Here is an 18,496-nt window from a genome sequence, read left to right as displayed (position 1 = left end):
TAAGTTGAACGACTAAAATGTTTAAATTAGTGACTGAGTTGAAAGACTACAATGTTTATATTAGTGACTGAGTTGAAAGACTAAAATCTTAGTCTTTCAACATTTTGAAAGACTAACATTTAGTTTTTCAAAAAGAAAAGAACCATCCGGATTGTTCTAGGCGCAAAGTGTAAAAGGGTGGTGTATTAGGGTGTATTAGTGCCCAAGGCATGGGTAACTTACACATCTGTGAAGGCACCATTAATGCTGAAAGGTACATACAGCTTTTGGAGCAACATATGTTGCCATCCGAGCAACGTTATCATGGTCAATTAGTGACTAAGTTGAAAGACTAAAATGTTTAAATTAGTGACTGAGTTGAAAGACTAAAATGTTAGTCTTTCAACATTTTGAAAGACTAACATTTAGTCTTTCAAAAAGAAAAGAACCATCCGGATTTTTCTAGGCGCAAAGTGTAAAAGGGTGGTGTATTAGGGTGTATTAGTGCCCAAGGCATGGGTAACTTACACATCTGTGAAGGCACCATTAATGCTGAAAGGTACATACAGCTTTTGGAGCAACATACGTTGCCATCCGAGCAACGTTATCATGGTCAATTAGTGACTAAGTTGAACGACTAAAATGTTTAAATTAGTGACTGAGTTGAAAGACTAAAATGTTTAAATTAGTGACTGAGTTGAAAGACTAAAATGTTAGTCTTTCAACATTTTGAAAGAACAACATTTAGTCTTTCAAAAAGAAAAGAACCATCCGGATTTTTCTAGGCGCAAAGTGTAAAAGGGTGGTGTATTAGGGTGTATTAGTGCCCAAGGCATGGGTAACTTACACATCTGTGAAGGCACCATTAATGCTGAAAGGTACATACAGCTTTTGGAGCAACATACGTTGCCATCCGAGCAACGTTATCATGGTCAATTAGTGACTAAGTTGAACGACTAAAATGTTTAAATTAGTGACTGAGTTGAAAGACTAAAATGTTTAAATTAGTGACTGAGTTGAAAGACTAAAATGTTAGTCTTTCAACATTTTGAAAGACTAACATTTAGTTTTTCAAAAAGAAAAGAAGCATCCGGATTGTTCTAGGCGCAAAGTGTAAAAGGGTGGTGTATTAGGGTGTAGTGCCCACGGCATGGGTAACTTACACATCTGTGAAGGCACCGTTAATGCTGAAAGGTACATACAGCTTTTGGAGCAACATATGTTGCCATCCGAGCAACGTTATCATGGTCAATTAGTGACTAAGTTGAACGACTAAAATGTTTAAATTAGTGACTGAGTTGAAAGACTAAAATGTGTAAATTAGTGACTGAGTTGAAAGACTAAAATGTTAGTCTTTCAACATTTTGAAAGACCAACATTTAGTCTTTCAAAAAGAAAAGAACCATCCGGATTTTTCTAGGCGCAAAGTGTAAAAGGGTGGTGTATTAGGGTGTATTAGTGCCCAAGGCATGGGTAACTTACACATCTGTGAAGGCACCATTAATGCTGAAAGGTACATACATCTTTTGGAGCAACATATGTTGCCATCCGAGCAACGTTATCATGGTCAATTAGTGACTAAGTTGAACGACTAAAATGTTTAAATTAGTGACTGAGTTGAAAGACTACAATGTTTATATTAGTGACTAAGTTGAAAGACTAAAATGTTTAAATTAGTGACTAAGTTGAAATAATACATTTTTTAAATTAGTGACTAAGTTGAAAGACTAAAATGTTTAAATTAGTGACTAAGTTGAAAGGATACAATGTTTAAATTAGTGACTAAGTTGAAAGACTACAATGAGTGTTCTATATTAAGTTGCCGTGCAGGTATATTGGAAGAGGCAGAGCTTGCCCCAAACAAGAAGACCATACCTGGATGTCATCAGAAGTCAGGTGTCCCTTCATGTCGCTGTTCTTCTTCTTGGGCGGGGGAGGGGCAGGCTTGTGAGCGGGCGGGAGGTCGGTCCTGTTGACAGAGAACGCAGACACGGCGTGACCTTTGGCACCGTCAGCGGCGGCCGCCGTCACATCGCTCACCTGCTAATGAGAAGTCCTGCCCGCACCTGGCTTTCTCTTAGCTCTGGACTTGGCGGCGGCGTGGCGGCGGCCTTTCAAAGGCTGCTAATGAGAGTGGCTGTCATTGGACACTCAGTGGGGAAGGTGTGAGTCACGTTCTCTGGGGGCCGCCCACCTCAAACAGTCCATCTTCCAAAGGTAGATCCACGTGGTCATCTCCAGGATTGACTCAGACAATGTGCCCTTTGACCCTCAAACATGGTCCTCGCTTTATGTTTACCACTTTTCGTGTTGATAGAGACTCCTTTGTGGTAATAAACGCTTTTGTTCTCAAAACTTTGTAAACATTGTTTTGCTCACCCCTTCATGAACGTTCTTGTGCTCACCCCTTCATGAACGTTCTTGTGCTCACCCCTTCATAAACATTTTTGTGCTCACCTCTTCATAAATGTTTTTGTACTCACCACTTTATAAATGTTCTTGTGCTCACCCCTTCATGAACGTTCTTGTGCTCACCCCTTCGTAAACGTTCTAGTGCTCACCCCTTTATAAACGTTCTAGTACTCACCCCTTCAGAAACATTTTTTGTTCTAATTACATAAACATTTTTGACTCACCCCTTCATAAACGTTTTTGTGCTACCTCTTCATAAACGTTTTTTGTACTCACCACCTTATAAATGTTCTTGTGCTTACCCCTTCATGAACGGTTTGTGCTCACCCCTTTGTAAACGTTTTTGTGCTCACCCCTTCATAAACGTTTTTTGTGCTCACCACTTCATGAACGTTCTTGTGTGCACTACTTCATAAACGTTTTTGTGCTCACTTCTTCATAAACGTTTTGTGCTCACCATTTCATAAACGTTGTGCACACCATTTCATAAACGTTTTTTGTGTTCACCCCTTCATGAACGTTTTAGTGCTCACCCCTTCATTCATTAAACATTGTTGTGCTCACCCCTTCATGAACGTTTTTGTGCTCACCCCTTCATTAAACATTGTTGTGCTCACCACTTCATGAACGTTTTTGTGCTCACCCCTTCATAAACGTTTTTGTGCTCACCCCTTCATAAACGTGTCCAACAAAATGCTGACATTTACTCACTACTTTGTTCTTTTTACAATTTCCTACAATACTGACCAGTTTTTTTTAACAACCTCCTTGTAAACATGATAATCAAAGATTGTTTATATGAGAGGACCACTCTGCTGTTTTAACAACCTCCTTTTACACATACTAGTCAAAGATTGTTTATATGAGAGGACCACTCATATTAGAGTGTCCGCCCTGAGATGGGTAGGTCGTGAGTTCAAACCCCGGCCGAGTCATACCAAAGACTATAAAAATGGGAGTCATTACCTCCTTGCTTGGCACTCAGCATCAAGTGTTGGAATTGGGGGTTAAATCCCCAAAATGATTCCCGAGCGCGGCCACCGCTGCTGCTCACTGCTCCCCTCACCTCCTAGGAGGTGGAACAAGGGGATGGGTCAAACGCAGAGGGTAATTTCACCACACCTAGTGTGTGTGTGACTATCAGTGGTACTTAAACTTAAACTTTTTTTTTAACAACCTCCTTTTACACATACTAGTCAAAGATTGTTTATACGAGAGGGACCACCACTCTGCTGTTTTACCAACCTCCTTTTACACAGTCAAATATTGTTTGTATGAGATTATACGAGGGGACCACTCTGTTGTTTTAAAAACCTTCTTTTACAAATACTGGTCAAAGATTGTTATATGAGATGACTACCACTCTGCCCTGAATACAATTTCAGAACTGAAGAGCCCCTCCCTCCTTTACTTCCTGATTCCTTACCTTTAATTATTAATGTATTATCTTCATGGGACAGGTCAAGCGGTATGCGGCTTTGGTGGTTGCAGAGGCAAAAACTCGGACATGGGAGAAGCGGTTCTGGACCAGCATCTGCCGGAAGGGGAAGCAGTGCACTGTCAACTCCGTGTATAGTGGGGACCATGTGCTGCTGACCTCGACTCAGGATGTTGGGGATCGGTGCAAGGACTACTTCAAAAACCTCCTCAATCTCACCTACATGTCTTCCAATGAGAAAGCAGTGCCTCTGGACTCTGTGGTGGCCCGTCCTATTTCTGGGGCTGAGGTTACCCAGGTAGTTAAAAAGCTCCTCGGTGGCATGGCCGGGGGTGAATGAAATCCGCCCGGAGTTCCTTATGGCTCCAGATGATGTGGAGCGGTCGTGGTTAACAAGACTCTGCAGCAGGGGCGCTGCTCAGTTATCCATCAACACGTGGGTGTGGGATGTGGGGGGTAGGGTACTCAGCCAGTCAGTCCAACAAAAGTCAACAAACTACAGGTGTGTGTCCGTGGGAGACAGGGAATACGTTTGTTGTGTATTCCCTGCACTGTTCTCTAGTGGAATCTCAAACCAAAGACCTTGCCAGGTCACTAGTAGCCAGGGAGAACAATCCAGATTAGAATGTTTATTTTTGAGCGAGCGAAAACAAATGAAAACGTTGTATTCTAATTGTCTAGTTCTGGTCCTCAAATTCTCGACTGAATGGGTCGCCAGGCACACAACCCTCCACTTCTCCCAATATCCGGCAATAAACATTACGTCAGGACAGGCAGATGTTGACCAGTTTGGGATTTAGTCCAAAATCTTAAAAGTCTGAGGGCTCACAGCTTTTCCCGTCCTTCGGTCATTTGTGGCAGCTTCAGGATACTTTGAACGGCTGCCAACATCTTCCAATTTGTGGATACACCAGAGCAACGCTTACTCCAACCAGCAGATGTCCTGTTATCATGATTCCGAATAGCTGGATGCCTTCAACTTCTTTGGGTCGCCAGGCACACAACCCTCCACTTCTCCCAAAGTCCGGCAAGAAACGTTAGTCAGGACTGGCAGGGTCCTTGAACTTGAGCTTCTCGTCGAGAAGATCTTGTCGATTTCTTTGAGAGGCCAGTTGATCAATTCTATCATTTAGATTATGGAGAGCAGTGCAAAAGGAGGCTCCAAGAAAGTTAAGACAAGATGAAACAAAGAAGCAAGCAGGAGAGATAAAGCAGATGGAAGGAAAATCTTCAGCTATCGATTAATGGCAGAGATTAAAAAAAAAATGATATGCTGCTTGTTAGCATCTAAACTAGTCAAAGTTGTGCTAGCTTGGCATGAAGAGGTGAAAGAGTGCTGATATTCCTTAACCGATGGAAGCTAATCAAGCTAGTTAGCATCATGTTGTGTGACTCGGTCCTGGTTCCCAATCCGCCGTGTGCTGCAGACAATCGAGGCGGCTGGTGCTAATGTAAGCTGACAAGCGGCACAAGCTGATGGCGAGCAGGACGTGTGAGGCAGTGTTGAAGGACGTGTGAGGCGGTGTTGAAGGAAGTGTGAGGCGGTGGTGAACGACATGTTATGTTATGTTATGTTATGTTATGTTATGTTATGTTATGTTATGTTATGTTATGTTATGTCATGTTATGTCATGTTATTTTCATTTATTATGCGCCCCCCAACCAACTGTTACATCAGCCCAGGGCGCAGCCCGAGTGGAGAAACAAAAAAACAGAAACAGAGACATGTGAGCTCCATCCAGGATGTCCACCTTGAAGACGTCCATGTCCACAGTGGACACAGAAGGTTGAGGGAGACTCAAGGACCGATTTGAGTGGGCTAGCGAGGGGAAAACAATGCTAATCCAGAAAGTGAGAAGAGCATCTGGCGGGAGAAAGTCCTCCAAGATACTCGCAAAATGTCAAGTTTTTGAGGAAGGAGATGTTCTTATTCAAGACTTCCTGCCAATGGAAGAAGCGTTTCAAGCACACGCAACAATTATTGATTTCTGCTGATCACAATCCTATTTGTTGTTACCTAGTCTTAGTTTTTTGTGTTGAACAAAGACTCAGTCCTGCCAAACATACTGAATACATCCGGTTCTGATCTTTAGGAGGCAAATACTTCAACACAGTGGGCCTGATTTACTAAGATCCAACCTTTAAAATAGTGTGTACTAATAGTGGGCGTGTTGAGTGTGATTTACTAGGATTGTGTGTGCAATTGTAAAATGGTGCAGACCGCCTTATTTAAATGAAGATTTAGCATGTACTATACGAGGCATCACCATTGGAAACATTCGTTTACTACACATTGACACGCTCCACCTGTGATGTTCTGTTTTCAAACATGCAGGAGACATCTACCACTTTGTATGGGCACTTTAGAGACAGTCCTGCAGTCCATCAACAATGACACCACTTTGTCCTACTTGCTGAAGGTGCAAGGGAGAGAGGCTGCACTTACTCCGCTCAATACACAAAAAATACACACTTCAAGAAGTTATTTTTGTATTAGAGTGTTTTTAGTAATATCTATTATATAAACACATTTCATTAATAAAACATGAAAACGCATCAGTTAAATACATTTTACTCAGACCTGTAAGTCATACAGCATCTATAAAATTATAAAATGATGTTGCTGAACATGTGTCTAATATTCGTGTAAAATGTTGACACACATGTCAGACGGAGGATTGTGTGTGTGTGTGATCCTGCAGTTGTGTGTGCAACTGTCACTTTGCACACTTGCTAAACAAAACACTAATTAGTGCTGGCAAAACACTGTAAGTTTTGATAAATCACATTGCGTGTGCTAAATAGTTCTATTTGCATCTTCTCCTTGCATCTTCTCCAGCTTTTTGTGCTTTCAAGTGTGCACAGGTTTTAGTACACGCAAACATTTAGTAGATCAGGCCCCTGGTCTCCACAAAGACTTAACGGAAGTAAAAACACACAAAACTGTGTGCCGTTCCTTGACAAGTTTATCTAGATTGTGTTGCAAAAATACTTGAAGATGACACTTTCACACCTCAGGCCTTGATATGTGGACACACACACACACACACACACACACACACACACACACACACACACACACACACACACACACACACACACACACACACACACACACACACACACACACACACACACACACACACACACACACACACACACACACGCACACACACACACACTGCGATACAGGACACGACAATGTACTTTGTCACAGTCAAGCAGCAACAAGCAGGTAGACAACTTAAAGCCACAGGACACACAAGTACAAAGGTGGTCTCACGTGTGATTTCACACTTCCTGTTTGACACGCTTCCTGTTTCACACAATCAAATCACGTTTGCATACTGACTGATATTTAACAAAGCAAGCACTTGAAGAAACGTGTTTGATTCCCTTTGTTGTTGTTGCCAATAACTACGTTTACATGCACTATACAACACTTACTGTAAATCTGCACATTTAACTTGGAACTAACCCAATTGTTTTTACATTATTACATGTGTTAACGTTATTATTTTTACATTAATATTACAATATTACTACATTTTTTACATTATTATTACAATATTATTTTTAAAACATTATTATTACATTATAATTAAATTATTTTAACATTTGTTTTTACATTTTACATTGTTAAATTATTATTACATTATTGTTACATTGTTTTTACATTAATATTGCATTATTATTAATTTTGTACATTATTTGTACATTAATATTGTCTTATTATAATTTTTTACATTATTTTTCATTAATTTTACATTATTTTTACACTATTTGTACCTTAATATTACATTATTATTACATTACTCTAACATTATTCTTAAAACATTTTTACATTATTGTTACATTGTTATTCAATGTTTTACATTATTATTATTTTACATTTTTACATTATTAGTCCAATATTTTACATGATTATTCCATTATTATTCTTATTATTACTACATTATGTTTTTTACATTATAATTACATTCTAATTACATTATTAGTCCATTATTTTTATATGATTATTACATTGTTATTATTTTTTACACAATGTTTTTACATTATTTGTACATTATAATTAAATTATTAGTCCATTATTTGTATATGATTATTACATTATTATTATTTTTTTCACATTATTTTTACATTAATAGTCCATTATATTTTACATGGTTATTACATTATTATTACATGTTTTCACATTATTTTTTTGCATTATTATTACATTATTAGTCCATTATTTTTACATGATTAATACATTATAATTACATTATTCCTACATGATTACATTATTATTACGTTATTTTTAAAGTATTGCTTTACTATTACATTTATTTTTACAATGTTTGTACATTTTTATATAATCTACCTCTGATAATCTCACTTTTAACACCATCCTGTCATTTTTAGTGCATGTAGAGGAGGTGAAGGTGACCATTTTAAAAGCAGCATTTGTATGACTTGTTGGACTCTTGGCGTCTAATCAGTCATTATTTCTGGGCGTTGATGCATGTTTTTATCACAAAATCACCAGCTGTCACACCTCATTTGTGCACATTCACTTTTGTTTTGTGCTGCATTTCCAATCCATTTGTTGACCTTGTTGTTGTTGTTGACCTTGTTGTTGATGTTGTTGTTGACCTCACTGTTGTTAACATTGTTGTTGTTGACGTTGTTGGAATTGACCTTGTTGTTATTGATGTTGTTGTTGTCCTTGTTGTTGTTGACATTGTTATTTTTGACCTTGTGGTTGATGTTGACCTTGTTATTTGATGTCGTTGTTGACCTTGTTGTTGTTGACCTTTGTGTTGGTGTTGACCTTGTTGTTGTTGACCTTGTTGTTGATGCTGTTGACCTTGTTGTTGTGGTTGTTGTCAACCTTGTTGTTGACAACACTGTTGTTGTTTTTGACCATGTTGTTGATGTTGTTGACATTGTTGTTTTTGATGTTGTTGTTGACATTGTGTTGTTAACGTTGTTGATGTTGTTGAGCTTGGTGTTGTTGTTATTGTTGTTGTTGACCTTGTTGTTGATGCTGTTGACCTTGTTGTTGTGGTTGTTGTTGACCTAGTTGTTGTTGACATTGTTGTTGCTTTTGACCTTGTTGTTGATGTTGTTGACCTTGGTGTTGTTGAAATTGTTGTTGCTGACCTTGTTGTTGATGTTGACTGACCATGTTGTTGACCTTGTTGTTGATGTTGTTTACCTTGCTGTTGTTGATGATGTTGTTAACCTTGTTGATAATGTTGTTGAACTTGATGTTGTTGTTAATGTTGACATTGTTGTTGTTGACTTTGTTGTTGATGTTGTAGATGTTGTTGACCTTGTTGTTGTTGATAATGTTGTTGACATTGTTGTTGACCTTGTTGTTTTTGTTGACCTTGTTGTTGTTCACCTTGTTGTTGACATTATTGACCTTGTTGTTGGTGTTGTCATTGACCTTGTTGTTGTTGAATTTGTTATTGACCTTGATGCTGTTGTTGTTGTTGACCTTATTGATGTTGTTATTGACCTTATTGTTGTTGTTAATGTTGTTGACATTGTTGTTGATGTTATTGTTGATCTTATTGTTGTTGACATTGTTGTTGACGTTGTTGTTGATGTTGTTGTTGTTGTTGACTGCACCAGCAGGGTTTCCCAGTTAGGTGTAATAGTTTGATTTATCCTCCGAGTGTTGCTAGCTGTGCCAAAGTCAGCAAACAGATTCATTTTGGCGGCGCTAACACGGCGGCTGCGTGTTGCCGGTGATCAATCACATGTGAGGGGATTGGGGGGGGGGGGGGCGGCTGTTGAAGACAATATTCCCAGACTATGGCTTTTGACAACACCCGTCTGTTTTTGTCATCAGCCACGCTTAAACGGTTTTGTGATTAATCAGCCTTGACCGCGTGTTGCTGCTTGGCGAGGGTCAGCCAGCTTGTTGACGTCCTTGGCATCAACGTGCAGCGCCTTGTGGTCCGCACTCACAAACACCTCAAATAAATGTTTGGAGCTTCTTACAGTTTTACAGCAACAAATAGAACAAGAAGACCAGCGGATAGCTTAGGTGCTTTAAGAAAGTGTGTATCATTTAATTGTCTATATTTTTCACAATTAGGACACAACGTGTACACATAACAATTTGCAATTGTGATATGTTAATATTGAATATTATATATTCAATATTATTATTAATATTTTAAATTGTTGTGATAGAATGTACGTTCACTGACACTGTAGCTAACGCTAGCTATCTATTATTAGCTAAGTACACACAACGCTAACCTAATGTACGTTCACTGACACTGTAGCTAACACTAGCTATCTTTCATTAGCTAAGTACACACAACCCTAACATAATGTACGTTCACTGACACTGTAGCTAACACTAGCTAGCTATCATTAGCTAAGTACACACAATCCTAACCTAATGTACGTTCACTGTCAGCTAATGCTAGGTAGCTATAATTAGCTAAGTACACACAATCCTAACCTAATGTACGTTCACTGACACGGTAGCTAACGCTAGCTAGCTATTATTAGCTATGTACACACAACGCTAACCTAATATTAGTGAAGAGGTTTCTTCACTTTTAAAGGAATATTCACTTTTGATGAACTTATGCTTCTCATTGACTGTTTGCTTCTTTTCAAAGGTTTGCATTTCAAAACAAGGAAGACAATCCCGGAACACCCCAAGAAAGGCCATGTTTTTTTCCAACATGGAAGTATTTGCTGCGGCTAATGTTCTCCTCACATATGAACACGTTACCACACACAAGTTTACAGCGCATGCAGAGCAACACACACCACCAGGACTCCAGTCATGCAGCGGAGACCACAACCATGCAACCGGGGAGGTTGGGAGACAAAAGGGCGGAGCTTGCACGACTTTATCTTTGTTGTAATTTGAGTTCATACTTTTTATGAACATATCTCTAAATCTAAATTTCTTTCAACACTTTTACATCAAATTGTTCAATTTGCGACGCCTTGTTTACACTTTTTGACTTGAACATGGTCTTCCTCTGGCGCTTACAGCGGCGTGCTCAAGTACGTGACTTGCAGGCTGCCGTTGGAGGCGGGCAAGAGCATAGCGGGTCCGGGGGGGTGGGGCTGGGACAGACCGGGGTCAGGCGCCTCTACTTTCCTTGTGGCGGACTCTGGCTTCTCTGCCGCCTCGGTCACGCAACAGTCGCCTACAGCCGCGACGCTGAGGGAGGCGAGACAGAGAGCGGTTACTTGGACAAGAGGTCAGAGACCACCTTCTGCTACTTTACCATGCAGGCGGCCATCTTTGCTACATCACCAATGACATTTGAGATGGACACAATCCACCCGCCATTTGATCCGCTGAAGCAAGTATTTCATCCTTGGCAGAAGTGCTTTATTGTGAAAAGGAAGTACCTCAACCTAACTTCCTGACACAAAAACTTTGCTCGTTGAAATGAAATAAAATCCATTTTAATTGTGCTCGGCCCTCCCAAAACAGCACAATTTGAAGATGAAACACACCTTTGAAATCACTTTTAGATGAGAAATAAAAGCATCCCACCAGAGGAAAAACTACAGTAGTTGTATGAATAAAGTATTAATATTGTACAATATTGACTTATGGAGAGTAGACTTCTGTCAAGGTGGGCTGCTTCTTCATTGTGTGACAATTGGAACTATGTTGTTGTTCATGTTGCACACTGTGATGTGTTGGTTGTTGTTCATGTTGCACACTGTGATGTGTTGGTTGTTGTTCATGTTGCACACTGTGATGTGTTGGTTGTTGTTCATGTTGCACACTGTGATGTGTTGGTTGTTGTTCATGTTGCACACTGTGATGTGTTGGTTGTTGTTCATGTTGCACACTGTGATGTTATGCTTGTTGTTCATGTTGCACACTGTGATGTGTTGGTTGTTGTTCATGTTGCACACTGTGATGTGTTGGTTGTTGTTCATGTTGCACACTGTGATGTTATGCTTGTTGTTCATGTTGCACACTGTGATGTGTTGGTTGTTGTTCATGTTGCACACTGTGATGTTATGGTTGTTGTTCATGTTGCACACTGTGATGTTATGCTTGTTGTTCATGTTGCACACTGTGATGTTATGGTTGTTGTTCATGTTGCACACTGTGATGTGTTGGTTGTTGTTCATGTTGCACACTGTGATGTGTTGGTTGTTGTTCATGTTGCACACTGTGATATGATGGTTGGATTGTGTTGAGCTCTGATAAATATTACTTTAACTATCAGCAGGGGGCAGTATTATGTCAATCTCTAACAAATAATACCTTAACTGTTAGCAGGGGGGCAGGAGTATGTTAATATCTGAGAAATATTACTTTATCTGTTAGCAGGGGGCAGTATTGTGTCAATCTCTAACACATATTACTTTAATTGGCAGCAGGGAACATGATTGTGTCAATATCTAACAAATAATACTTTAACTGAGAGCAGGGGGCAGGATTGTGTTGATCTCTGATAAATATTACTTTAATTGTTAGCAGGGGGAATGATTGTGTTGATCTCTGACAAAAATTACTTAAACTGTTAGCAGGGGGCATCATTGTGTTGATCTCTGACAAATATTACTTTAAAGGCCTACTGAAACCCACTACTACCGACCACGCAGTCTGATAGTTTATATATCAATGATAAAATCTTAACATTGCAACACATGCCAATACGGCCGGGTTAACTTATAAAGTGCAATTTTAAATTTCCCTGGGAATTTCCGGTTGAAAACGTCTATGTATGATGACGTTTGCGTGTGACGTCAATGGTTGAAACGGAAGTATTCGGACACATTGTATCCCAATACAAACAGCTCTGTTTTCATCGCAAAATTCCACAGTATTCTGGACATCTGTGTTGGTAAATCTTTTGCAATTTGTTTAATGAACAATGGAGACTGCAAAGAAGAAAGCTGTAGGTGGGATTGGTGTATTAGCGACTGGCTGCAGCAACACAACCAGGAGGACTTTGAGGATAGCAGACGCGCTATCCGACGCTAGCGCCGACCGCATCGATGATCGGGTGACGTCCTTCGTCGCGCCGTCGATCGCTGGAACGCAGGTGAGCACGGATGTTGATGAGCAGATGAGGGCTGGCGTAGGTGGAGCGCTAATGTTTTTATCATAGCTCTGACGAGGTCCCGTAGCTAAGTTAGCTTCAATGGCGTCGTTAGCAACAGCATTGCTAGGCTTCGACAGGCGGCACAGCATTAACCGTGTAGTTACAGGTCCAGTGTTTGGTTCGGTGTCTCCTGATAGTAGTATTGTTGATCTGCTGTCTATCCTTCCAGTCAGGGGCTTATTTCTTTTGTTTCTATCTGCATTTAAGCACGATGCTATCACGTTAGCTCCGTAGCTAAAGTGCTTCACCGATGTATTGTCGTGGCGATAAAAGTCACTGTGAATGTCCATTTCGCGTTCTCGACTCTCATTTTCAAGAGGATATAGTATCCGAGGTGGTTTAAAATACAAATCCGTGATCCACAATAGAAAAAGGACAAAATGTGGAATCCAATGAGCCCTTTTACCTAAGTTACGGTCAGAACAAAAAAAGATACGTCCTGCACTGCACTCTAGTCCTTCACTCTCACGTTCCTCATCCACAAATCTTTCATCCTCGCTCAAATTAATGGGGTAATCGTCGCTTTCTTGGTCCGAATCGCTCTCGCTGCTGGTGTAAACAATGGGGAAATGTGAGGAGCCATTCAACCTGCGACGTCATGCTACTTCCGGTACAGGCAAGGCTTTTTTTATCAGCGACCAAAAGTTGCAAACTTTATCGTCAATGTTCTCTACTAAATCCTTTCAGCAAAAATAGGGCAATATCGCGAAATGATCAAGTATGACACATAGAATGGATCTGCTAGCCCCGTTTAAATAAAACAATTTCATTTCAGTAGGCCTTTAACTGTTAGCAGGGGTTATTATTGTGTTGATCTTTGACAAATATTACTTTAACTGTTAGCAGGGGGAATAATTGTGTTGATCTCTGACAAATATTACTTTAACTGTTAGCAGGGGGCAGTATTGTGCCAATCTCTAACAAATAAAACTTTAACTGTTAGCAGGGGGCATTATTGTGTTGATATCTGACAACTATTACTTCAATTGGCAGCAGGGGGCAGCATTGTGTCAATCTCTAACAAATATTACTTTAACTGTTAGCAAAGGGGCAGGAGTGTGTTGATATCTGATAAATATTACTTTAACTGTTAGCAGGGGGAATAATTGTGTTGATCTCTGATGAATAATACTTCAACTGGTAGCAAGGGGCATAATTGTGTATATATTTGACAAATATTACTTTAAACTGAGAGTAGGGGACATGATTGTGTTGATGTCTGACAAATATTACTTCAATTGCCAGCAGGGGCACTATTGTGTCAATCTCTAAGAAATATTATTTTAACTGTTAGCAGCGGGGCAGGTTTGTGTTGATCTCTGACACATATTACTTAACTGTTAGCAGGGGGCAGGATTGTGTTGATCTCTGATAAATATTACTTTAACTTTTAGGATGGGGCAGGAGTGTGTTGATGTCTAAAAAACATTACTTTAACTGTTAGCAGCGGGGCAGGCTTGTGTTGATCTTTGACAAATATTACTTTAATTGGCAGCAGGGGACATTATTGTGTCAATCTATAACAAACAATACTTTAACTGGCAGCAGGGGGCAGGATTGTGTTGATCACTGACAAATATTTCTTCAATTGGAAGCAGGGGGCAGTATTGTGTCAATCTCTAACACATATTACTTTAACTGTTAGCAGGGGGCAGGACTGTGTTGCTCTCTGACAATTATTACTTTAATTGTTAGCAGGGGGCAGGATTAGGTTGATCTCGGACAAATATGACTTTACCTGTTATCAGGGCACAGGAGTGTGTCGATCTCTGACAAATATTACTTTAACTGTTAGCAGGGGTAAATATTGTGTCAATCTCTAACAAATAATACTTTAACTGGCAGCAGGGGCATGATTGTGTTATGTATTTGACAAATATTACTTTAATTGGCAGCAGGGGGCAGTATTGTGTCAATCTCTAACAAATATTACTTTATCTGTTAGCAGTGGGATAGGAGTATGTTGATCTCTGATAAATATTACTTTAACTGTTAGCAGGCGGCAGGATTGTGTTGATCTCTGATAAATATTACTTTAACTGTTAGCAGGGGATAGGAGTGTGTTGATCTTTGTTAAATATTACTTTAACTGTTAGCAGCGGGACAGGATTGTGTTGATCTCTGATAAATATTACTTTAACTAGCAGGAGGTGATGGGGTTGTGTTGATCTCTGACAAATACTACTTCAATTGGCAGCAGGGGGCAGGATTGTGTTGATCTCTGATAAATATTACTTTAACTGTTAGCAGGGGGCAGGAGAGGGTGCAAAATCCTACTCCACCTCCTCGTTGTGCATCCCCGGGAAATGCCAAGTAGGGAATGCCTGTGAGAGTGATGTATGGTGTAGGCCTCAGAAACCCCAGGGCCGTCACGGTAGCCAAGAAGGTCTCACAGGAACCCTGAAAAGGGTAGGCTAGCGGAGTTCAGGTGAAGACATTTGCAGCAGGAATGATTGATGGAAACCGTCAGCGGAGGAATCTGTACCGATCAACGGTGAAGTTCCAAGCTGGTAGGCGGAAGAACCAAACAATGTGGTCAAAGGCAAGCAGCAAAAAGACCAGTTAGAGGTCACTGCGAGCAGCTGGAGAGACTGCTTAAGTCTGGGAAGACCACTCTCCTAACACAAGGCAAGTGTAAATAAATCCCTGGCTCTCCAGGTTGGGGGTTGGGCGATGGGCTAACTACCTGTCCCTGGAAAAAAAAACTGGTTACAGAAACCGAAACTATGAAAACTTTACCTCTGACTGACCGAAGCCTAACTGACGACCCATAAGTGGGATGTATGAACCGTCTGGGGCAAGCTCATCAGAGACCTCAGGGGGGGAAATGTCTGCTGAAGCTGAAGTCAAGAACAAGAATTGGATGTTCATTGACACTCGTGATTTAGAGCTATATAAGTAAACTTTGATTGATTGATGCTGGAATGTCAGAACACTATACCAAGCTGGAAAATTGGCCCAATTGACCAAAGAAATGCAGTGTTACAACCTAAGCATTGTTGGTGTATGTGAGATCCCATGGAATACCTTTGGAGAAGTAACAACTGCCACTGGAGAGACCTTTCTCTATTCAGGCAACCCCAAAGAAAAAAACAACCACACACACGGAGTAGGACTACTCCTTTCAAAAGGTGCAGTAAAAAGCCTCATTAAATGGGAACCAATTTCAGAGAGGATCATCACAGCCAGGTTTACATCAAAAGGACGCAATATCACATTCATTCAGTGCTACGCTCCCACCAACACTGCTGTTTTTGAAGAGAAAGACACTTTTTACCAACAACTACAGGCTGCCTTCCAGAAGGCTCCCAAAAGAGACATCAAGATTGTAATGGGAGACCTGAATGCCAAAATTGGAAAGGATAATAGCGACTGGAATCGAACGATGGGGACTGAATGACTGGGACTGATGAATGAGAATGGGCTTCTCTTTGCCAGCTTCTGTGTCCTCAATGAGTTAGTGATCGGAGGCAGTCTCTTCTCACACAACCAAACCCACAAAGCTACCTGACCACCACACCGGGAATCAGATCGACCACGTTGCAATAGACAGGAAATTAAGGAGAGTTATTCTTGATGTCAGAGTAAAGAGGGGCGCTGATATAGACTCTGACCACCATCTTCTCGTGGGAGAACTCAGAATGAAACTGGCAGTGAAGAAGAAAGTTGGGAACAGGGTTCAGAGAAGGTTTGAGATGAGGAAACTGAAGGATAAAATAATACGACAAGAAAGGGGAATCCTTCTTCACAACCGGTTCTGAGCCCTAGCAGAAGGAGATAACATAAACGACTAGAGGCTAGGCGTGACATCAAAGCAAAACTCAACAGAGAGACAGACAACAACAAGAAGAAACGCCTCCGACAAGACTACCAAGAAAAGAACAGGTTGGTTTGTAAAAGCTGCAAGAGGGACAAGAAAACACCAACGGAGGAGCTGGCCAACGAAGCAGAGGCAGCATCCAGAAAAAGGAACGCCAAGGAACTGTACAGAATAACCCGTCAGCTGTCTGGGAAAAAACGGACCACAAGCCGCCCTATCAGGGACAAGCAGGGAAACCTTCTCACCAAAGAGTCCCAGCAATTAGAGCAATGGAAGGGACACTTTAAAGAGGTCCTGAATAGACTCCCCCCAGACACTACACCAGTCATTGAGGAAGCAAGAAAAAACCTAAACATCAACCGTTGTAGGATAACAAAGGAGGAAATAAAGCGAGCCAGCAAAAAACTAAAGCTGGGCAGGGCACCAGGGAAGGATAATATCCCACCTGATGTACTGAAAGCAGACATCAATGCCACCACTGATATCCTCCATGGACTTCTAAATGACATCTGGGAAAAAGAGGAGATTCCCAATGATTGGAAGGAGGTGTTAATTGTCACAGTTCAGAAGAAAGGAAACCTCACCGAATGTAAAAACTGGAGAGGCATCACGCTCCTCTCAGTCCCAATCAAAATCCTCTGCCGAATTATCCCGGACAGAATACAAAAACCACTAGACAAGATATTCAGGAACGAACAAGCAGGTTTCTGGAAAAATAACTCCTGTACAGATCACATTGCACCACTCAGAATAATTGTCGAACAGTGCATCGAATGGCAGTCATCACTATTCATAAACTGTGTCGACTTCGAAAAGGCTTTTGACAGTCAAGACAGAAACAGCGTATGGAAACTGCGCCGACATTCTGGAATTCCAATAAAACTGGTCAACATCATCAAATGCATGTATGATGGATTCACAGGTCAAGTCATTTCGAATGGTAAGCTCTCGGACACCCTCCTTAAAAACAGGAGTACGGCAAGATTGCCTACTGTCACCCCTCCTCTTCCTTATCGCCATCGACTGGAGAATGAAAATGTCAGTGGATGGCCAGAAGACATGATTACAGTGGAACCCTTTTGAACAACTAGAAGACCTTGATTTTGCTGATGACCTGGCTCTGATCTCAGGAACACACACACACACACACACACATCCAACGCAATACCACCAGATTGCATGAACACAATAAACAGATAGGCCTCAGGATAAACACTGGGAAGACCAAGGTCATGAGGCTCAACACCAAATCCCATCAACCTATCACAATCAAGTAGCACCCCCTGGAAGATGTGGTCGAGTTTGTCTACCTGGGAAGCAACATCAGCACAGATGGACGAGCTGATAAATATGTCGAGCTGCGCATCAGCAAAGCAAGACATGCCTTTAGAACTCTCCGACCTGTATGGCTCCCAGCTCTCCAGAAACACAAACATCAGAATATTCAATACAATTGTAAAATCTGTCCTTCTTTATGGTGGTGAAACCTGGAAAACCACCAAATCAATCATCAATAAACTACAAGTGTTTATTAACAACTGTCTCAGGTACATACTGAGGATTTGGTGGTCCAACAAGATACCAAATGTAGACCTGTGGAGACGCATGAACCAAGAGCAAATTCAAAATGAAATGAAAAGCAGAAAGTGGGGATGGATCGGTCATACACTTAGGAAGGATCCGAGAAACATAGCAAGACAAGGCCTGGATTATAACCCTCAAAGCAAGAGGAAGCCAGGGAGACCA

The 18,496-nt window shown here is 40.8% G+C and overlaps 1 protein-coding gene across 4 annotated transcripts in view; it reads right to left on the bottom strand.

The window, feature by feature from the left end:
• The window catches only part of nectin1b (nectin cell adhesion molecule 1b), a 237,409-nt gene that overhangs the window by 45,862 nt on the left and 173,051 nt on the right, over positions 1-18,496 (bottom strand). For 3 of the 4 annotated variants that reach the window (XM_062060305.1, XM_062060308.1, XM_062060307.1), the window contains exon 7: positions 1,855-1,948. In XM_062060305.1, the coding sequence (XP_061916289.1) occupies positions 1,855-1,948 (94 nt within the window). Of the gene's footprint in view, positions 1-1,854; positions 1,949-9,797; positions 11,016-18,496 lie in introns of those variants that run through there. The other variant, XM_062060310.1, reaches the window with a different exon arrangement.

The sequence above is a fragment of the Entelurus aequoreus genome, linkage group LG10 (assembly GCF_033978785.1).
Source record: "Entelurus aequoreus isolate RoL-2023_Sb linkage group LG10, RoL_Eaeq_v1.1, whole genome shotgun sequence".
Classification (NCBI taxonomy): Eukaryota; Metazoa; Chordata; class Actinopteri; order Syngnathiformes; family Syngnathidae; genus Entelurus; species Entelurus aequoreus.
Note: the sequence above shows the minus strand (reverse complement) of the source record. Positions and strands in the feature narration are given on the sequence as shown.